Below are 23026 nucleotides of genomic sequence, written 5' to 3' on the forward strand. Positions count from 1 at the left end.
GAGGCCATATAAGGATGGGGATCGGGGTTTATTCACTGTCCTTATCTGTCAGAATTCAGTCCCTGGCAGCCCAGGCAGCTCATAAATCGGAATTTTCTGTCACTGCTCGAGGTGTGAGGACCCTGCTGGAGAGGCTGCCAGGCAGTTATCCCATTGTGCATCCAGGGATTCCTGTGTGCATCCCAGACCTTTCTCCATAAGGGGTTTCTTTGTGCAGCACAGATCAAATATAAATATATATATAGATATACATATAGATGTATGTGGAGATACATGTGTGTGTATACAAGAGCGTGGAGGGACTGGACGCAGGGAATGGCTTCAAACTGAGGGAAAACAGGATTATAAAAGGTTTGAGGAAGGAATTGCTGGCTGGGAGGGTGGGGAGGGGCTGGGCTGGAATTCCCTGAGAAGCTGTGGCTGCCCCTGGATCCCTGGCAGTGTCCAAGGACAGGCTGGATGGGGTTTGGATCCACCTGGGACAGTGGGAGATGTCCCTGCCATGGATGAGGGGGATGAGCAGGATGAGCTTTAATGTCCCTTAAAGCATCTCTGTGATTCCTTTCTTTTTAAACCACAATTCCTTTCTAAATTGCTCTTGTCCTCAGCATCCTTCTCTTGTCCTGGAGATCCTCCAGACCCATCTGGGAGCAGGAAAAGGGATCCTGGAGATTCCTGTCCACTTCTCACCCAGCAGCTCCATTCCCAGGGATGATCCCTGTGTTGGCTGTGGGGTGACCCTGTGTGCTTCCAACATTCCATCTCCTGGAGCAGGACAGGAATTTGGGAGTTTGGAACCATCCCTGTCACTTCTTCTGGGTTTGCTTTTGGCTCTGAGGTGCCAATTTTTGGGCTCACAGACTGAGATTTGTGTGGTTCATGTTTGATCACCTCCCCTGAGGGATATTTTGGGATCTCTGCTTGGCTCTGTGAATCCCTTCCTTAGGTAAATCCCATAATTTGGGGACTTGATGGTCATCACAATGGAATAATTATGATTCTAAGCACACTTAGAGTTTGAAAAATACAATTTCACCTGGAATTGTCATTTCTCTCAAGATTTAACTGCAGGGAAAGGGCTATGGGGAAGTTGGGCTGCTGGGATTTGTAGGGCAGAGGTTGCTAAGAGCAGTCTGGGGTTATTAAACTGCATTATTAATTTGCTGTGTGCACACTCAGCCTCCCTCCCACTTCCAGCACTTCTGCTCTGGTTTTCCCAGAGTTTTCCCAAGGTTTGACAGGCTGATCCAAGGCTTCAGCTCTTGGAAACCTCTTCAGTGGGTCTGGGAGCCATGGGGATTATCCCAGCAGGGCCAAGGAACCCAAAGTTGAACAATCAATCCCTTCTGTCCATCCCACTGCAGATCAGCACTCAAGGCTTCCTTGGACTGACTCCTCAGCCTGAACCAGCCCTTTTCTTTCCTTTCAAAAAGCATTTTTTGAGGTTTTTTTTTTTTGAGATGATCATTTTTTGAAATCATTGTTCCTTTCAAGTTCTGGGTGGAGTGAAGGGGGTTGGGATTGGGAAGCCTGGAGAGCTCAAGTTGGAGGGAAACTCAGGATTTGTATCAGAGCCAGGATTTATCTGAGGAACTTCTGGGGGTTTTGCACATCTCAGGGTTGTTCTTGAGGTGATTTCTCCTTCCCTTCTGATCTCTGTGGGGAAGGGAAGGGAAGGGAAGGGAAGGGAAGGGAAGGGAAGGGAAGGGAAGGGAAGGGAAGGGAAGGGAAGGGAAGGGAAGCATCTGGTGTTGTTTGTGCTACAATCACACAACTTCTCAGCCAGGTGGGGAGAAGGGGAAGGCAGGTCCTGCTGGCTGCTCAGCCCTTCCAGGGAATGAACAAGGGAAGCAGGAAGGCCAGGAGTGTTTCCTGAGGGAATCCTCTGCTACTGTGTTCCAAGGCCTTTGTCACTTGCATGGCTGTCACATGGGATTTGGGCTCATTTGGGTTCCTGGGAGGTTTAGTTCCAAGGGATTCATGGGGATGGGTTGGATATGAGGAGAAATTGCTTCCCTGGAGGAGTGGTGAAGCACTGGAGCAGTTCCTTAGCTCCTGAACCATCCCTGGAATGTTCAGGAAACGAGCAGATGTGGCACTTTGGGATGGCGTTTAGTGGGGATGAGGATATTCAGTCAAAACTTTGACTCGATGATTTCAGAGGTCTTGCCCAACCTTTCTGATTCTCTGGGAAGCTTGGGGAGCCTCTGGAGTGCTGTAGCTGAAGGAAATAAATGGAATAATAAAATGGAATAAGTTCTTAGCTGCTGGAGAGCTGTGGGATCTCTGGGCCTGCAGCACCTGGGCTTGTCCTGCCCAGACACCAAAATCCATAACCACAGAGACTGCAGGAGCCTCCAACCCTTCAGAACTTCCCTGAAAGTCCCCAGATTCCTCATTTATTTGCTTCCCATCCCCACTGATTGCTTCAGAGCTCAGTGCTCCATTGCTGGAGTGGGAGTTTTCCCATCCTTTCCAGGTTTCCCTCACCTGGTTCTCTCCTGTGTTTCCCTCTGTGGTCTCCAGGGTTGTAACTCATCCCTTCCAGCTTTTTTTGGGAAAAATGGAGCCCAACCACTTTCTCATTTAGACAAAAAAATAGCTTTATAGGGTTGTTTTTGTAGAAAAACTCTGCAGTTGGGGTTGGTAATCAAAGGGGCAGCCTTTTGTAGTGCTTTGGTAAATCTGTTCCAGCACCACGAGCAGACGGCTGTTTACATTAGCGTGTTAATTCCTTATATTTGGGGAGTTCTGATCCATGGAAAAACAAAGTAATGAAAGGGTTTTTTTATTCTTTTTTCCCCCCCTCTTTCTCTCTCTCTCTCTCTCTCTTCATAAATTAGAAACATTCACTTTTGGGGGGGGGGGGGAAGAAAAAATTGCGAAGTTAAAGGCAAAATTATGGCATTTATTATCTTGAATTTCCATGACTGGTTAATTTCGCCTGTGTGTGTGGGTGGCTAAATAATCCTTCTGTTTCCGAAATCTTCCCGAGGAATTCTTTGTTAGTGCAGCGAGACAGACGCCCACTGTGGAGAGTTGAAATGGTCAAATCCCAAATCCCAAATCCCATGCCGGTGCCGGGCGGGCGGCAGGGACTGAAGGGATTCCTCATTTCCAGAGGGTTAATCCCTTTCAGGGCTCCTTAGCTGCTCACGTTTGGGAATTCCTGTGAGGAAAGGGCAGGGATGGGATTTCTGTGGGATTGAGGTTTCAGTCTTTGAGCAGAGTTGTGGTGGATTTGGAGAATCTTCCCAGTGGGTGTTGGTGAGGAATCACCTGTGGAAATACAAAGGGGACTTCTGGCGATTCATGGAAAGGGATTTGGGATAATTTCTGGGAGTCTTCAACTGAAATCACTCCCATTTTCCATCTTCACCCCTCTCTCCTGGTGCTTTGTTGGGAAGTCTTTCAGAGCCCTCGGGAATTGCTTTGCTCTTTGCCCATCTGTGGTCATGGAATCCTGGAATGGTTTGGGATGGAAAGGACCTTAAATCCCATTTATCCCACCCCATCCATGGGCAGGAATTCCTCCCACCATCCCAGGCCGCTCCAAGCCCCAGTGTCCAACCTGCCCTTGGACACTGCAGGGATCCAGGGGCACCACAGCTGCTCTGGCAATTCCAGCCCAGCCCCTCCCCACCCTCCCAGCCAGCAATCCCTCATTCCCAACATCCCAGCCCAAGCTCCCCTTTCCCACTGGGAAGCCATTCCCTGTCTCCTGTCCCTCCATGCCTTGTCCCCAGTCCCTCTGCAGCTCTCCTGGAGCCCCTTCAGGCCCTGCCAGGGGCTCTGAGCTCTCCCTGCCTCCTTCCCTTCTCCAGGGAAACATTCCCAGCTCTCCCAGCCTGCCTCCAGCCCTGCAGCAGCTCCAGGGCTCCTCTGCACTCTCTGCAGCAGCTGCAGCTCCTTCTGCTGTTGGCCCAGGGCTGGGCAGCTCTGCAGGTGAGCTCTCACCTGAGCAGGGCACAGGGACACAATTCCCACCTTTCCTGCTGCCCACGCTGTGGGATCAGCCCAGGGCTGGGGTGTCTGGGTTGGGCCCTTCCAGCCTCATCCACAACATCCCAAATCCTCCTCCCAGAACTCCTGGTCCCTCTGGAGCAACCCAGGAAGGGTCAACACCCAGTGGCAACCCAGAGTCCCCTGCTAGCCCCATCTGGGGCCTGAAGCTCAACAACCCCGTGGAGAGGCACTTTGGAGCCATTGAATTTTTTGCTGCTGAAAGGAAGGAGTTGCGGGGAGGCCCTGGGATGACATCCTCAATTTGGGATTTGATCCCAACTCGCACAATCCCCCGGGAAGGTTTCTCTGCAGTGCCTCGCGCGGCCCTTTTGAAAGCCGAGGCTTTTCGGGGTTGAACGCTGTGAATACCTTGGGCTCAGTGGCATATGCAGAACAAATGTGAATCAAACACAGAAATAATTCCTTCAGGAATGTTATTTATTGATGTGGGAGCGCAATACTACACTGTTTACAATAGAGAGTTAAGTGGGATTTGGGGTTTGCTGGGAAGTTGACAGCTTGCGGTCCCGAGCAAAATTTCTGCCTTTTGTGGGATGAAAGAAGAAAAAGCTGTGCTCTTGAAATGGTTATTTAGAAATGATTGGGAAGTTTGTTCCCTTTCCAGGCGGGGGAGAGGCTGCCAGGCCTGCGGTCGCCGCGATGGTGAAATGTTGGATGTGAAAGAACTCACAGAAGTCTGTTTGCATTAGAATAACGAGATAAAGAACCTCGGGAGCAGAGTCCTCCCGCTCCCTTTCTCACGGGGAAAGCTTGGGATCTCAGCTTTGGAGCAGGGAATCACCATGGAACAAAACCATGGAGCTCTGCCGTGCCTTGGGAAGGGGATGGGAGATGGACAGAGCTCTGGGGATGACCTGGCTCTGTCAGCTCTGTCGGTCTCTGGGGGGTTTTGGTGCCAGCAGGGTTTTTGGGGCAGTTTTCTGTCCCATCCGCTCCTTGGTCACCTCTGGTGTTTCCATGCTGTCCATGCCCAGAGCTGCTGGAAATCGCAGCACCAGGACTGGGAGTGAAATGTGGGCGCAGGAGGAGAAAACAAACTCCCCACGGATTCCCTTTTTCCATTCTTCTGCCGTAAGAGTGCAAATTTGGTGCTGACAAAGCTGCTGGGCTCTGCTTGCTGCCTTCTCTGTGGGATTGAGTGCAGGGAATGCTGGGCCCTGTAGGGAATTAGGGAATCCCAGTGCCTGATGCATCCCTGTCCCTGCTCAGCCACGGTGAACCCAATCCTGCTCTGGGATTGGTGACATCAACCCCCTTCCTGCTCCTGAGGGGTGAAATGGAGAAAATTCTGGGATAGCCATGAGGGAATCCACAGGGAATGAGCTGGGATAACATGTCTGGAGGTCTTTCCATGGGGTGAGAGCTGAGGGAGGAGATCCAGGGTGGAGCTGGACTGGATGATCGTTGTGGGTTCTTCCAGCTCGGGTTATTCCATGGTTCTATGATCTCGTGCGTCTGGTGCTCCATCTCCAGGAGGTGGTGGCACTGGGATGGTGGCACTGGGATGATAGCATTGGGATGGTGGCACTGGGATGGTGACCCAGTAGATGATGTCATCGGGATGCTGGCATTGGGATGGTGACCCAGTAGATGGTGGCATTGGGATGGTGACCCAGGAGATGGTGGCACTGGAATGGTGGCATTGGGATGGTGATCCAGTAGATGGTGGCATTGGGATGATGGGATGATGGATTTGTGTTAGATTAGGCCATGAGATTTTGGATAAAATACACTGAAATGGGGAAAATCCCATACAAGCAGAGGAGGGAAGGGTTTGGGGCTGGGTTTGGGTTTGGGGTTGGGTTTGTGGCTGGGTTTAGGTTTGGGGCTGGGGTTGGGGTTGAGTTTGGGACCTGTGTGCTTCACTGCCTTGTCCTGGGAATGCTCTGCTGCTCCCTGGGATCTCTGGGATCACCCAAACATTGGGATATTCCATCCAAAGCCTCTCAGAGTGGGATCCTGCTGGGATTGCCCAGCTCCAGGATTGTCTGGAATCCCCTTGGCTGCTCCCTCTGGGATTCCTGCCAGCACTGGAGGCTCCCCTTGGTGGCCACAGAGTGACCAGAGGGTGGCACGTGGCCGAGCCAGGCCTGGTGCCACCCTGAGCCATGCCCTGGTGCCACCACCACCCTGGAGGGGTTTGGAACTCCCGCTGGTGCCACCTGGCTGACCCCACAGCATCCCTGGGGTGTCCCTGGTGCCATGGGGGCTCAGAGTGCCCCAAAAGCCACGGCAGGGGCAGAGTTTGGGGGAAGTTGTGCAAGGATTGTGCTGTCAGATGCCAACTATTTGTTTACTGCTTTCATATCCAGCATAATGGGTTTGTTTACGAGGCTGGGATGGAGCAGAAGGAACCCATTTGATGATTGGGAGCAATCAGCTCTCCAGCCATTGCTTGTGCAGCACAATGACCTGAGCAGATTTTGCACCCTTGTTCGTTAAAGAACCCCCTGACCCTTTGTCTTCCAATCCAGAGAATAATTGGATTGTCTACTCATTTGTTGGTGATTCCCTGTGAAATTCCTGGGGATTGTTTTTGGGGATAATTTGGGGCAGGCTCCATGTTGTGGTGGCATTAAAGTGTCCCTGTGTGGTCACTGAGGGGGGGACAACCTACAGGAGAGTTTGGGGCAAGTTTGGGGCAGATTTAGGAGTAAAACCAGCTCTGAACAGCGCTCCTTGGGTGTGATTTGAAATTCTCCACTGCACAATTGGATGGAAAACCCTGTTTCCTTGGAATTCTGTCTGTTACCTTGTTGGATAATGGGAGAATGGGAATAACTTGAGCTGCTGTTTGCATGGGAATGTTGAGTCCGTGTTTTATTTAGGAAATAAGGACAACAGGGATGTGCTGCTTGTGATTTTTGTTTCTGATCCTTCCTTGGATGTGGCTTCAACAGAATCTGGAAAATCCTTATAAAAATCAACACTGGGATGCTCCTGTGAGCCCTGGAAGAGTTCTGGTTGGAACAGGAGTCTCCTGAATCCTGTGGGATTCCCCTGTCAGCCCCACCTGGCTGAGATCTCTCAGTTCCTAGGCTCAGTTTTCCTTGCTGGAAATATCCAACTGGGATATATATCCACACTGGGACAGCTTCCCAGAGCAGCTGTGGCTGCCCTGCATCCCTGGAAGTGTCCAAGGCCAGATTGGAGCACCCTGGGAAGGTGGGAGATGTCCCTGCCCACAGCAGAGGGATGGAATTGATGATCTTTAATTTCCCTTCCCTCCCAAACCATTCCATGACTCCATTATTCTGTCCCAAGGGATTGAAGTGCCACTGAGGTGCCTTTTCCCTTCTCCCTCGCTGTGTTCCTGTTTCAGTCCTCTTGGGAAGAATCCACAAAGCCAATCCTGGAGTTTTTATCCCATTCCTTCACCCATCGTTGTTAATTTTCCTTATGTTTGGTATTTGGTAACATTTCCCTCCTGCAGCTGCCCCTGAAACCCAGAGAGCTCCTTTAATCCCTGAAGTTCCTGATCAGTGCAGGGTTCAGCTGCTCTATCCCATTGTTCTGGGGAAGGTGAACAGTGTCCTGACAGTAGTGAGAGCCTGGAAAAGTGGGAATTATGGAGAGAAAATTCCCTGATATTTAGGAAATGAGAGCTTTTTGGGTTTCCTCAGGTGATGGGAGAATAGGGATGAGTTCTGGGCTGTTCCTCCCATGAGTCTGAAAGGCTGTAAACCTGAGGAATGATTCCTAGAGCCTGGAAAAGTGTTGGAATATTGCAGAGCATTCGGGAGGAGCAAAGATGAGTGGTGTGGAAGGTCCTGGTTGGAGGAGCACCTCTGGAGATTCTTCCATGAGGAGCAGGAGATCTTCTCTCCTGAGGAATTGGATTTGATTCTAGACAAATGTGGGAATTCTGGGATGGAGAGGGAGGGAGCAGTGGAAATTATGGAGTGAAAATTCCTTGATATTTAGGAAATGAGAGCTTTTTGGGTTTCCTCGGGTGATGGGGGAATAGGGATGAGTTCACCACCAGCTCCTGGGCAGTTCCTGCTGTGAATTTGAAGGGTTATAAACCTAAGGAATGATTCCTAGAGCCTGGAAAAGTGTTGGAATATTGCAGAGGATTCAGGAGGAGCAGAGGTGGTGTTGAAGGTCCCTGTTGGAAGAGCATCTCTCCCAGGAGATTGGATTTGATTCCAGACAAATGTGGGAATTCTGGGACGGTGAGGGAGGGAGCAGCAATTCTGAGCCGTGCAGACACCACTTGGCTGCTCCCAATTCTTTTTTTGGGAGCTGATGGCTGCTCCTGGTTTCAATCAGGGCTCCGATTGCGTAACTGGGAATGTTTTCCTGTTTTGATGTCTATTAAAATCCCAAATTGCTGCGGACGACCCCGAGCACGGAGCACGGAGCTCCTGCCAGGGCCACTTACGTAACCACCGTGGATTTATAGGTGAAACAGCTCCATCCTGCTGGGCTGCTGGAAGGAAGAATTCCCAGCAGGAATTGCCAAAACCCGACAAGGAGAGGTGGCAGACGAGGGAATGAGGAGTTGGGATTTAGGAAGGGCAAGGTCAAGGAGTGAGGCCAGAACAGGAGAAACCACGGCGGAGCAAAGTGAAATGAGAGAGTGGGAAAGCTGCCGGGGGTTTTTAGGGAGCTGGGATTGTTCCCAAATCCCAGGCTCTGTATCTGTCTTGGCTCCCGCAAAGGTAAATGGGTTCTAAATGAAAAACATCACTGCTGCCGTCAGATTTCTCTTGGAAAAGCTGTCCAGGGAAGGTTGTTCTGCACCTTGTCTGTCTGCCTGCTGCTTGTGATGACTTCTGGTAGCTCAGACCTCTTAACTCCAGCTTGGAAAGCATCGTTATCTCCTGTTTTCCTGGGAATTTTAACCGCCTTATACCTTTTTTTCCCTGTCTTTGCACCACTTCCTCCTTGTATCTCAGACCTTTAAAAGCTCTTATTGCAGTCCCGGAGTGAGAATTGAATTTCTTGGCGTGGAAATTTTAGCTCAGCCTTTTCTTGGAGCAGGCCCAGGTGGCTGGGAAGATTTGCTGCAGCCATCCCAGTAGCAGGAATTCCTTGCTGCAGGAATACCTGGAGCATTTCCTGATATTTCTTGTGGAGGAGGAGCTCGGGAGCTGCAGAATTGGAGCAGAACCTCCTTAGGGTTTGGGCCACGGGCTTGAAACTGGAATTGTGTGAGGAAGAACACGCTGAAATCCTGGGATAATGGCTGGATTGATGATCTTGGGGATCTTTTCCAGCTTTCATGGTTCTGGGAAGGAGATGAGACCACAAAGAGCATCTTGGAGGGTGGGATTTAGGGACATCCTCCAGCTCTTCCAACCTGCAGCCTCGTGCTCTTTCCCGAGGGACATCTGTGGCTGGAGCCTTTTTTTGGGAACCTGGTGTGTGGGTGATGACAGCTGCAGGGAATTATTCCGCAGGGGTTGGGAATTCTAAACCATCCCTGACAAAAAACTGTGTGGCCAGAGCAAAGGTCCTCCTGCAGCCTCAGCTCAGCCTCGCTCCTCTGGAGGATTCCAGAAGGATAAAAAAAGAAGCTGCTCATTTAATTTCCTTCCTGGGAAGAGCCAAAACCAACAGTGTAAAACCAGACACATGGCAGGGGAAAAAAAAAAAAAAAGCTTTTCCAAGGCCTCTCCCCCCCGCAGGAAGGCCAGGATTGTTGACATTTTCCTCTGGGTTCCTGCTGCTGACCTCGGTAATCCCGACCAGGAGCCGAATTAGCAAATGTCCCCAGGCCCTGCTCCACATGTGGCCATCCTTGGGAAGCACCAGCACTATTTTCAGAGCAGCCTTTGGAATGCCAGAGCCGAGAAGAGTCGCTTCTTGCTGGGCTCGGGGAGGAGCTGTCGGGAAGCACATGGAAAATCAGGGCCTGAGTGATCCCAGGGTTGTTCAGCGCTGCTGTTGGACTCTCTGGAGCTTCCCAGGGGATCCCTCAGCTGCTCCAGGGAGTGTCCTGGGTGTCCTCAGCCAGACAGGAGGGATGGCAGGATGTGGATGTGCAGCCCCTGGGATTGGCAGAGTACTTTGGGAATTGGTGTTGGAATCGTGGAATTGCTGAGGTTGGGAAAACCCTCTGAGATCATTGAGTCCAACCATTCCCAGCACTGCCCCATGTCCCCAAGTGCCACATCCACAGGGCTTTAAGTCCCTCAGGGATGGGGACTCCATGAAGAAACCTTTCCATGAAGAAATCTTCCCTAATATCTGGAGTGTGGAGTGTCAATCCCTGGAGGTGTCACCTGGAGGTGGGGACAAGGTGGGCATTGGGCACAGCTGGGACTCGATGGTCCTGGAGGGCTTTTCCAACCTCAGGGATTCTGGGATCTAAGTTGGGTCTCAAAACCAACTGAGCATCACCTCCCTGGGATTTGTGGTGAAATTTGGGAATGTCGTTCTGGAAATCTGCTCCTCCTTAAAAGCAGATTTCCTCCTTTCTACATTTGGTTCCTCCTCCGTCGGTGCTGCCAGGTGATTTTGGGGTTTAAAACCAGGTTTTTTTGGGAATTACCAGAGTTTTTGGAATAAACACTCCCAGGGGATGTGACAGAAGGATTGGGAAGGGCAGAAGCCTGCAGAGAAGGCTTGAAGTGTTGATATCTGACCTGCTTTGTCCTCTCTGGGAGTTTGCCAACGGCAGGTGAAGGGGAAAAGCGACACCAGGGGATGGAATTAGAAACAGGAATAACCAGCAGGAATAATTCCAGGAATTTGTGATGTTGATAAGGCCTGGCTTTCATAATTTCATCATTTTCTGAGATGTTTTAGGGAAAGGAAATGTTATCAGAGCCTTCTCCTTGCTCCCAGGCGTATCTGCAGTGTAGGGATGGAGCATCAGCACCACTCCTGCATCTCCCAGGGAATTAATTCTGTTTTATCTCAGGGATTTGAAGGAGGAGTTGAGTTCAAATGAGGATTTCAGGGTGGATTTTAGGAGAATTCCCACTTTTCCACCGTGGTGTGGGGTTTCCTCTGCAGTGCAGATTCTCTCTGCTGGGGCTGATCTGCCCAGTGCTCCAATAACTTTATTTAAAGCTTCCTAATTTGATGATTCCTGATTGCTCCAAGCCCCATCCAACTCGGCCTCAGACACTTCCAGGGATGGGAATTCCACAAACTAAAAAAACATAAAATTAAAACTGAATATCAGGTCAATTCAGCTTTTTCAGAATTGACTTTTCAGAAGAAATCTCAGTAAATCCCCTCTGATTTCTGACAAGGAGTCACCATTGTCCAGAAATCCAACGAATGCCTGAATCAGACGGGATAAAGTGGGAATAATTCAGCTGAGCAAATAATGCCTCTCCATAAAATGGCCTGGAATAACACATGGAGGATTGGAAAAACACAGCAATGACCAAGGAAAATACCATTGCATCCATATTAATTTTTCATTTTCGGTCAGGAGAGAAACCGTAAGTCACTATTAAAGTGTATTTGAAATTTTTATGTTCTTTTTCGTGCCCTGATAGAGCAGAGTAGGGCTGTTCAGGAAAGGCCTCCAGCGTGCCCAAGTCACCTTCAGGGGAAATTAAGCACATTTTTAAAGCTGGGTTTGCTCCTGAGCTGATTCCAGCATCCCAAATTCCCGAGCCTTGCTGGAAAACAGCAGAAATCTGGCGCTGGATGGAAATTTTGTTGTAGCAAACAGTCAGAACAGAAGAAATATTTCCACTGTGTTGTTAAAATCTGGAGGAATATTGTTGTAGGGAGAGCTTTTATTGCATTGTCTGCAGCCTGAGAAAGTCCAGAGCAGCAAAATTGCCCCGAAAGCCGTTTTGATGGAGCTGGAATTTTCTAATTCCTCGTGTCAGTGTGAGCGGGATATATGGAGTGCTCACAGTGGGATTTTCAAAACAAGGTCCCTCGCAGCTTTAAATAATTATTTGAAATCAAGAAGAGATTAAACAGCTTTTCTTCCACCTCCCATCCCCATCCCTGCGCCTGCCTCGGGAAGCTCCTGCTCCGCTCTTGGCCGGCATGAAAGGATTCCAATTCCTCTCCAAATTGGGGTTTTTCTCACTTTAAAAACCCCACGGAGTGGCTGCCCCGGGGAGGTGTTTACAGGAACCCAGCGTGGCAGAGCTGAGCTCTGACTGGGGCTGTCAGAGGATGGGGAGCGGCAGCAGCCGCCGGATTTGGGAGCCTGGAGCTTCCCAAATTGAAACGTTCCAGAGCTGCCGGGGAGCTCGGAGGGAAGGCAGAGAGGAGATGGATATTTGGGAAGGGCGCTGGGGATGGGATTGATGGATTTCATTGTGCTGGCAGCGTGGGGGGCATGCAGATCCTCGGGATGCTGCTGGTGGGAGAGGCTGCTGCTGCCTGGAATTCCCACTGGGGTTTGCTGCCTTCACAGCCTGAGCCTCTGTGTGTGCAGGGAAAGTTCAGTGCCTGGGTTGGGGAGCAGGGTGGGAATGTTGGGAGCAGGGTGGGAATGGTGGGAGCAGGGTGGGAATGTTGGAAGCAAACTGGGAATGTTGGGAGCAGGATGGGAATGCTGGGAGCAGGGTGGGAATGTTAGGAGCAGGGTGGGAATGTTGGGAGCAGACTGGGAATGCTGACAGGAGCCCTAGCAGGATCTGGGATCACCTGCCTTCCCAAGGGGCTCATCCAGGGATTTCCATCCCCCAGGGAAAAGCCCCATCTTGTCTGAACAGTTTTTGGAGAAATGCCAGGGCTTGGTGTTGCCTTTGACCTCGGATGGTGAAGGAAAATATTCCCCAGGGAAAAGAGAGAAAATCAGGGCTCTGAGCTCACGGGATCCACCCCGGAGCAGCTGGAGCCACGTGGAGTCTGCTCAGGGCTGTGCCTTGGGAGCAGAATTCCCTGCAGGATCCCACTTCAAGGAGCAGCTCTGTGTTTATGGTGCCACACACAGACCGGCACAGAGCCTCTTCCAGGCACTGCCGAGGGCTGCAGCTGCCTTGGAAAAGAAATTCCTGGTCTCTCTGTCTTTGTTCTATGGAAAGGCACGAACTGGGCTAGGGAGTTCATCCCTTCAGCCCCAAATGCCAGGGATTTGCTGCCTTTCCCAGCATCTCTGCTCCTCTGGCTGCACAGGGCTGGGCTGGACTGGCCTTGCTGGGAAGGAGCACCAAGGTGTTCTGCAGATTTTTGGCTCTCAGTGGATTTGCTTGGCTGCCTTTTTCAGGCCAAAGGTTTGTGGGGTTTGTTTTTTCCCTGTTTTTCCCTCTTCCCCAGCTGTCAGTTCATCCCAGGCTCTTTTCTGAGCTCACTTGGATGTTACTCCCGCAAGCGGCCGTGGCTGCGTTTCCCATCACTCCGGAATGTGGCATTTGGGGTGATGGAAATGTCTCCTGCTCCTTGTCCAGACTGAATCCTCTCCCTTCCTCCCACATGCCAGGGAGCAGTAGATGAGTCCCCACCCTGGGAGGTGCAGCATCTTCAGGAATATCCGTGGAGTTGCTGATTTTAGGGATCTTTTCCAGCCTCGGGATTCCGTGAAGTCTCAGCTCTGCTTTGCTCACACAGGTGCAGTGGGTGAGCTCCTCCACTAAAGAATTCTCATAGCCCAGGACCTCTCTCCCTAAAATATTTTCCATGTGGAACACTGGGAAGCTTGGGCAGAATGTCCTGAGTTGGACCCACAAGGATCATGGAGTCATGGAATGGTTTGGGTTGGGAGAGACCTTAAAGATCATCTCATTCCAGCCCCTGCCACGGGGTGAATCCATGACAAGGATCATCCATCCAGCTCCTGATCCTGCCCCGGACACCCCAAAATCCCACCTTGAACATCTCTGGGAGCTCTGGCAGCCTTGGGAGTGTCACCATTCCCTGCAGAGCTGTCCCAGCTCCCACCAGACTTCCTGAAGACTTCAGGAGAGCTTTGCAGAGCCTTCATCTCCAAACTTAGGGAGTCACTTAAGGAAAGCTTGGAGGTGGCTGGAGGTTGGAGAGCTCTGGGATGGAGTGGGACACAGTGGGAAGCCCCTGCATGCACGAGGTGGAGCAGAGGGCTGGAATCTCCTAGAATTCCATGCTGATTTTGCAGCTGGGCTGTTGATTTCCACCAGAGCTGGGCCGCAGGAGGTCCCTGAGTTCTGGGAGCTGTCGGGGTGTGAACTCTGCTCGTGTTTTCCGCAGGGCTCTGGAGCTGGAGCTGTTCTCACGTGAGGCAGCTCTGGGAACGCCGAGATCAGAGAGCTGCATCCAGCAGCTCCATCGGATTGCAATCAGCTTTTATTCCTCCTCCTGTTTCTCACTTCTGGAGTTGGGAACAAACCCAACTTTGTACAAATGATGTTCCTAAAGGAGACTTCGCTTCCCACTTTGCTATTTATAGAGAGCTTTTTCCTGGTGCATCTGGAGAGCAGCTTGGAATCCTCATTTCCAGCAGCTCCTGTTTGATCTCTTGTGCTTCTCCAAGGAACAGGGATCAGTAATTGATCCACTCAGGACTTAACTGAAAGTTTAAAATGGTTTAAAGCCATATTGGATGGGGCTTGGAGCAGCCTGGGATAGGGGAGGTGTCCCTGCCATGGCAGGGGTGGCACTGGATGGGCTTTGAGGTCCTTCCCACCCAACCCATCCTGGGATTCTCTCTACATCCAGGAGATGCTCAGCCTTTCTCTCCCACTGGCATGGTCCAGTTCCAGGTTTTTCCCCTCCTTCAGATGGCCCAGCCTCAGGAATAACTTGCTTCTTCTTCAGGTCCTCATTCTCCTGATGTTCAGCTGCCAATCCTGCTCAGTCCAGTTAAACCTAGGATGAATTAATATTAAATATAAAGTCAAGAGCTGATCAAGGGACCTGAGTGCCCAGAAACTCCCTGACATTGATGAACTCCCTGCAGATCCCTAACAGGTTCCCCAAAAAGCTACCCTACCTGAGCTAAAGAGCCTGAGGAATTGGGATCATCCCATTTACATTCCCACTGCCATCCATGAACCAAACCCACCACTGGTGCAGCTCCCACTCGGTTTTTCAGCTTTCAGCAGTTTCTAACAGGTCTGGACCATGTCCCAGGCATGGGGACCCCAAAATTGCAGGACCCCTCCAGTGACATTTCTTATCCTGTGAGTTCAGCAGCTCCGTTTCCACGTTGTCCTTCTTGGAGAAAACAAGGAATGTGCCAAGATCTTCCATTGGCCCCAAATCCTTCCCACATTCCCTGGGCTGCTTCTCAACCTGTTCTTCCTCCGCCTTCCATGAATGACCCAGCTTGGAAGAAACTGGAGCACCCAAAGAGGTTCTTGGGATGAGAGGGAAGGGATTGTGCTGACCTGGATCCTGGCTTTGTGCTGGAAATTCCGTGGAGCTGGAGTTCCATGAGATGACAGCTGTGACACCGCCGTCACAAGCTCTGAAGTCTCTCCAAAACCTCCTTTCCCTGCTGTCTGCTCAGTGCCCTGGGTCGAGTCCCGGGCTGGGGAAATTTGGGATCAAAGCTCTGCTCGTGTTCCCTGCAAATTCCAACACTTGTGGTCGCTGGGTGCCCTGGCCAAGCTCGAGCTGTTCCCTTTCAACACCCGCAGCTCCTGCTCCTTCCAGGGGTGATTAGGCACGGAGCTGGAGCAGAGCTGGGATTGAGGAACTCGTTTGAAGGCTTGGGATGAGGTTTTACATAATCATCAGGAGTTGGTTTAATTAGGCTCAGCCAAATGTTTCAATTTTAGAGCGAAATGTTCCGCTTTTTGCTGCCCTGCTCAGTCACAATTGAGTCGCGAAGGATCCGTGAAAACGGAAAGAATTCCAGAGGAAACGCAGTGCCAGGGAATGGCTTCAGAAGGACACATTTCCATCCCCTGAAGATCCCCAGATCTCCACACACAGGAGCTCCTCAGCCAAGCTCAGCTCCCATCTCCGAGAATCCCAGGATGGTTTGGGTTGGGGGGATTTTAAATCCCATTTATCCCACCCCATCCATGGCAGGGACAATTCTCACTATCCCAGGTGGATCCAAACCCCAGTGTCCAACCTGGCCTTGGACACTTCTAGGGATTCCACAGCTGCTCTGGCAGTTCCAGCCCAGCCCCTCCCCACCCTCCCAGCCAGCAATCCCTCATTCCCAAGATCCCAGCCCAAGCTCCCCTTTCCCAGTGGGAAGCCATTCTCCCTCTCCCAATGTTTTAAATATTTTGAGGGGTTAAAGACTCATCCTGTGAATTTGCCCTCACAGTTCTGAAACAGATATTCAGGATTTTATCCTAAAATACAAATATTTAGATGCAAATCCTTCCCTCACAGAGTGCTGGAAGCGATCCACAAGGATCATGGGATCCATCTCTTATGGAATTGGGTCTACTGGTCACATCCATTCCAGGGAATCATCAGCACAGTCAGGGAATGATCCACGTGAATGTTCTGTGCAGCTGCAGAGAGGAACATTTAATTAATTCCGAGGCAATTACCCTGACGAGCCGGTCCAGCTCCCAACAAGGACATTTTCCCAGTTGCTGTGTGGTGGCCAGATGGGAACACAGGCTGTTATTAGGGCTTGGCTTGCCACTCCTGAGGTTCCTGGCAGGTAATCAGTGTATTTTTCCCATTCGGAGGTTTGGATTTCGGCGTTCTGGGAATTAGGCCCACAGGGATGTCCAGGAGATGTTTCAGTGTGAATGGAAGGCTAATTTTCTTTTTATATTCCTGCTAGGAAATATTCCTTGCCCTTGCCAAATACCAGGATGCAAATAGAAATCTCTGGGCTCAGTTTGGCCGCAGATGGGAAACTAAACGAGGCAGGAAGTGTTCCAGAAGTTAATGTGGACTCCTGGGATTTGGTAAAACCTGGTGTGGGTCACCTCATTGCTGCCCTCCAGCACTGCTTTTCATAGGATCATGAAGGCTGGGAAAGACCTCCAGGATCACCCGGAATCACAGAATTAACTAGGCTGGAGAAGACCTCTGAGATCATTAAGTTCAAGCTATGACCCAACACCACCTTGTCAACCAGACCAAGTGCCACATCATCAAGTCCAACCTTTGAGGTGACCTTGTGGTCATCTCCTGCCATGCCCAAGTGCAGGGATGAGGTGGTGGACCACAGTGACCACTGCTGGTTCCCTCAGTGGGTCTGAGGCTTTGAGCCACCAAAACCAGAAGTGACCAATCGCAAATGGTCCATGAGGTGCTGTCCTAACGCTCTTCACCCTGTGTGGGCACTGTGGTTCATGGGTTAAGTGTGGGGTTCTTCTGCTCGTGATGAGGGGTTGTTCACCTGGACATCGTGAGGAGTTCCTCATGGGCCTGATGAGGAGTTGCCTTGTGGACATCATGAGGAAGTGCTGATGGTCCTCATGAGGAGTTTCCCATGGACCTCATGAGGAGTTGCTCACGTGGAATGAGGAGTTGCCCATGGAGCTAATGAGCAGTTGCTGATTGACCTAATGAGGAGTTGCCCATGGACCTCATGAAGAAGAGTTGTTCATGGACCTCATGAGGACTTTGTGAGGAATTTACCACCTGGATATTTGCTTGGAGCTGGCAGGATTTGGGGTAGGGTGAGGCTGAGACACAAACTGGGGTTGGAAACTGCTGGGGAAATGCAGAACCTCAAAACTGCAGAAGGTGAAGGTCGCTTAAATCAGGTCCAGGAATTTATTCTCCATCTGATATCAAAATTGGTGATGATGTCACTGGAGAAATTCCGTCTTAGTTTGCCTCTCTGAGATCCTAAAAATCAGGGTGAAATGGAAATGCATTCATTTTTATGGAATTGCTCCTGGAATCTCCCAGCTCCTGGGGACCTGTGGTGGCTCAGATGTCCCCTGGGTGGGACACTTCAGTGGGGTCTCAGTTCTCATCCAAATATTTCCAGGGAAAGGTTTGGAATCCAGTGGGATTATTGGGAAGATGAAGGAAGCCCTTGCAGAGGATAAGTCGCTCCTCCCAGTTCTGTGCTTTCTGTAGGATTTCTGTGCTGTTCCTAAAGGTTTTATTTATTGGCTGTAAGGCTGAAGCTGCTGCTGGAGCAGCCCTGGGAGCAGGGAATGAGGGAATTACCAGGAAATGATTCCATGGCCTTCAGCAGGGCTGCTCTCCCTTTTTGGCTGCCAGTCTGGGAAGGAGAGCTCATTCGTGACCATTCCTGATGGAGGGGAAGTGCAGGGTCAGTGTTCTCCCGTGTGGAGATCCGAGCTGCCTGGGATGGACGTGGATCAGAGGCCCTTGGGACCTCCTGGATGTTGGGTTTTTCCTGTAGGACACCAGGATCAGCAATGAACCTGGGACAGTGAGGGGTTGGTGCTCTTCTGATCCCAAGAAATGATGTTTGATGGCTTTTGCAACTTCGGGAACATGGAATATCCAATGTCCAACCTGGCCTTGGACACTGCCAGGGATCCAGGGGCACCACAGCTGCTCTGGGAATCTGTGCCAGGATCCTTTGGAGACACCTCAGGCTATGTAGAGCGTCTGGATAGGATGGAGTTCAGCAAGTTTTGATTTGAAATCAATTCCAAAAAGGGTTTTAGGATGTTGTAAAGGAATGGATTTCCTTGTGGCCAAAATCCATATGGGAACAGAGGGAGCTGTTTGTCTCTCTGACCTTTGTTGGGAGTGGCATCTTCCAAATCAAATTTTTACTTATTTTTTGACCTTTTTTCCTGAGTTGCTGCACCTTTCAGGATGTGGAATAGAACAGTTCTGGCAAAAAATTCCAGGGGATCCATGTCCTGAGCAATCCCTCTGGAATATCCTCATGGCAGGTGTGGATTCAATTCCACCTGCAGAGCTTCAGGGAAAAAACATTCACCTTCGAGCTTGGGGTTTACACAGGGATTGTCCTCATCTTGCAGAGTTTTTCGTGGTTTTGTTGGACAAAGATGGGATAATTGGAATCTTTATCAGTGTTGGAAACTGGATTTACGAGGCTTGAGGGATTGAATTTATTGGATTTATCAAACAAGAGGATTTTGATTTTGTTTTTAGTAGCCACTGTTTCAAATAAGCAGCCAAGGGTTGAGGAGATGAAGGTCAAAGCTGGGTCAAGGCTTGGGAGTGGAATAAAGACCTCCTGGGATGATCCATGGAGCTTTGTGGTGGCCATTGCATCATCCCTGGAAACCCTTCCCAATCCCAATGACTCAGTGTTCCAACCACAACCCCTGACATTAATCGAGGTGGGCATTCATTAGTGGCCAACTCCCCATCTGCATTATTTGGGATTCAGGCCCACCTGAGCGCCGTGATCCTAAAACTTCATCCCTGTAGGACGAAACTCCAAACTTCTTGTTTTTCTTCTTGCGGCGAAGAGCGAATTTCAAAAGCCAAGAGGAGTTGAAAGGGAAGGGAAGCTGAGCTCCAGCTGGGGCAGCCAAGGATTTTGGAGCTGCGATTTGGGCTCTGATAACGCTCCTTGTGTGGCCCTGGGCGAGCTGTTAATCCATGGATGTCTCCCTGTGCCAAGTCGTCCAGGAGCTCCGCGTTCCCGACGGAATGAGGCGTTTTTAACACGCCGTTAACGTAAATAGGGAATAATTACCAGCTTTTGATGGAGATTGTGTTTATGACACAGGGTGTCTCTGTTTAGGGGAGATGCCCATTTTCCAGACCTCCTTCATCTCACTCCTGGGAGATGATTTGCCTCTTCCAAAGAGGATTTTTCTTGACTCGCCGCCACCGCTGTGGTGCTCAGGCAGCGCCAAGTTCAATGTTCCCCTGGATGGAATCGAATGTGTTTATGGATTTTGATGAAACTTGGAAATTCTTGGAGTGCTGAACTCGCTGCGTTACGGGAAAAGGAATTGAGCTCTGAGTCACAAAGGAGCCTGACCTTGGGGGAGAGGGTGGCCTTGGACATGGGCTTGGCTGAGTCACAAAATGGTTTTTGGTTGTCTCAGGCGTGGATTTATTTTGGGAATGATCCCATGGCTGGTATCAGCTGGTGCCGTGAAGGATGAGAGCTCTCCTGGTGCCTGTCTCTAAATTTTCCCTCTTTGTTCCTCTCTGTATTTACATTTTTTCCTCACCAAACCATTTCCAGGGTTAAGGGTTCTCTGTCTGTTCTCACTCCAGACCGAGGTGTTTGGGTGGCTTGAAAAGCACAAGGCTTTTTTACAGAAAAATTCACTTTAGATGAGAAGACTCCAATGTTCACAAAATCTCAGAGTTCAGACCAAGCCCAGACAGTGCCATTTCTGAGCTCTGGGTTTACTCCAGGTGCAAAAACAACTCCAGGTGCAATCAAGATGATTTTCTCATCTGTAGGCCTTGAAAAATCTGGGATTTCATGGAACCATGGAATGGTTCGGGATGGAAAGGACCTTAAATCTATCCAGTGCCACCTCATCCATGTTCAGGGACAATTCCCACTGTCCCAGGTGGATCCAAGCTGCCCTTGGACACTGCAGGGATCCAGGGGCACCACAGCTGCTCTGGCAATTCCAGCCCAGCCCCTCCCCACCCTCCCAGCCAGCAATCCCTCATTCCCAACATCCCAGCCCAAGCTCCCCTTTCCCACTGGGAAGCCATTCCCTGTCTCCTGTCCCTCCATGCCTTGTCCCCAGTCCCTCTGCAGCTCTCCTGGAGCCCCTTTAGGCCCTGCCAGGGGCTCTGAGCTCTCCCTGGCTCCTTCCCTTCTCCAGGGAACATTCCCAGCTTTTCCAGCCTAGATTTTTGCTGGAATTGCTCCAACCCAGGGGCAGCTGCAGCTCTTGAGCTTCTTCAACCTTCTTGACCAACCCAGTCCTTCCAGGTGTAGCAGTTCTGGATTTAATTTCCCTTTTTGTTGCTGCCTTCAGTTGTACAAATTACTTAATCCCATGTTTTTGTCAGCTTTCTGCCCTCTTTGCTTCCACGCTTGAGGAATTTTTCTTGCCTCTCTGCTCTTTGTCTTCTCTGCTTGTTGCTGTTTCCTCTTTTATTAATGTTTATTCCCTTCATTCCCTAAAGGATTGCAGATACAATCAGTGGAAAATAATTGCCAGGATATTCTTCAGTCTCCTGCTCTCTCCAAATGTTCAGGTACTTTGCCCTGGTCACTAATTCTCTCTGCTAGAGAATAACCTGGACCTAATTCCCAATCCCAGTTTGGCTTTCTTTGGGCTCCTGAGGCTGTTTTTATGGCACTAAACTGCAAATCAGCGTTCCCTGGCTGAGGACTCACACCTCACTAACCTTTGCTGTGGTTGTAAATCAGCTCCCAGTGGAAAAAATCCCATTTTTCCAGTTTGGGCATCTGCTGGGGTTGGAAACAAGAGAGGTTTTCCCCAGACTTCTGGGATTTGGATGTCAGAGCTGGCTCCAGTTTTTTAGGAGGAGTCACAACATTTCTATGGTTGTACACCTGAACTGTTCAATCTGCTGCCCCAAAATGTGCTTTGCTGGATTGAAATCCAAGGATTGAAATCCAAGGGGATTTCCATGGCTGTTATCCCATGACCTCCTTCAACTGTTCACAATATTGAAATTTTTTTCAAGTTCTGCAGGGAGAAAAAAAAAACCAAAACCCATGGAATCCCAGAGTGGTTAGGGTTGGAAGGAACCTTAAAGCTCATCCAGTCCCACCCTGCCATGGGACACTTCCCACTACCCCAGGTTGCTCCATCCAACCTGGCCTTGAACTCTTCCAAAAATTCCCTTTTAAAGAAGGAATCCATTAGATTGTTTGAATGTGCCTAAAAAAAGAAATCAGGGATAAATTTACCCAGCCAATGATTCTTCCCTGTGTCTCTTGCTTCCCATATCAGCCTCTGCACATCCTAACTCCAGATTTTCCTTTGTCAGCCCGAGCTTTTCTCTTTATTCCATTTGTCATATCCCCTTTTTCTTTTTCCCTCTCTTTTTTTATGGCCTCTTTAACTCCCATCTGCGCCAGGTTTGCCTTTTAACCAGCGTGGCCGCCTTGCTCAGTTGTGGGATTGTGGCTTCTGGAGCATCTCGTTAAAATGTTCTTAAACAATTTTCAATTAGGCTTCATATTTTTCTGATTACGTTCTTTCTCCCCACTGATTTGCCCCGTAATTATTTTCAGCTTGATGGAACTGGTCCCTCTTTCAGTAGATGTGTGGATGTTGTGTGCGTGTGGACTATTGGTGGTGCTGTTTGATTCCGAATTTTTATGTATTTTTCTGTGATCGAGTCATGGTTCTTTGAGTTTTAGCTGTCGAAAAAGTGGGAGAAAAAGTGGCTGCTGGTTGTAAAATGGGATTTTTCCAAGCAGGCACTGGCAGAGGGGATACTGATTTAGGGGTTTGTGGCGTTTAGGGGATGGTGGGTCTGTAATGAAGGGGTATCATCTCCAACCCTTTGATGTCTGGACAACCTCAGCTCCTGCTGAACTTGGTGTGGTTTGTTTGATCAGAAAATCCTGGAATGGTTTGGTGGGAAGAGACCTTGAAGATCATCCCATTCCACACCTCCCACTATCCCAGGTGGATCCAGCCTGGCCTTGGACACTCCCAGGGATCCAGGGACACCACAGCTGCTCTGGCAATTCCATTCCAGGAAGGGATTTCCCCTTAATATCCCATCTAACAACATCCCAGGATCACTGAGGTCAGAAAAACCCTCCAAAGGTTATCAAATCCAAGCTGTGCTCGATCCCAACCTTGTCCCTGAGTGTCACATCCAAGAATTCCTTGGACATCTCAGGGATGGAACTCCAAACCTCCCTGAGAACTTCCAAGGCCTGACCACCCCTTCAGTGAAGAAATTCCTGGTTTTCTGTGAATGAATTCCTGATTTTCTGGATGAGTGGAGCAAAGCCCAAGTTCCTGTGGAAGGTGAAGGCAGCATCTCTTCAGGGTGGGCCAAGTCCAGCCAGGGTCACCTGGAGACCTTTGCTGTGACCTCACAGTGCCAGGAAACCAAACTGGGGTGACCTTTGTGGTGGGAGGAGCAGGGAAGGACCATGTGGGAGAACCACCCATGGGAGAACAGCCTGGAGAGGAAAAAAACTGGGAGAAGGACTCTTCCACCATCCTGGCACCAGTGGGGTGTCCTGCATCTCCCCCTGGAATTGTGCTCTCCAGAGAACTCCGGGCTGAGCTGTCCCAACCCTGCAACTCTGGGATGATCCATGGGGTGGGATGATCCCAGGTTGCCCCAG

At 50.2% G+C, this 23026-nt stretch overlaps 1 protein-coding gene across 5 annotated transcripts in view; it reads left to right on the top strand.

Moving 5' to 3' along the window:
- Window positions 1-23026, top strand: part of EXOC6B (exocyst complex component 6B) — a 254536-nt gene that overhangs the window by 64304 nt on the left and 167206 nt on the right. For 3 of the 5 annotated variants that reach the window (XM_085059335.1, XM_085059336.1, XM_085059337.1), the window contains exon 7: window positions 20869-20940. The exons of the other annotated variants lie outside the window; for them this stretch is intronic. In XM_085059335.1, the coding sequence (XP_084915461.1) occupies window positions 20869-20940 (72 nt within the window). The remainder of the gene's footprint in view (window positions 1-20868; window positions 20941-23026) is intronic. 5 annotated transcript variants of the gene reach the window in all.

The sequence above is a fragment of the Lichenostomus cassidix genome, chromosome 4, assembly GCF_008360975.1.
Source record: "Lichenostomus cassidix isolate B80296 chromosome 4, HeHo_3.0, whole genome shotgun sequence".
Taxonomy (NCBI): Eukaryota; Metazoa; Chordata; class Aves; order Passeriformes; family Meliphagidae; genus Lichenostomus; species Lichenostomus cassidix.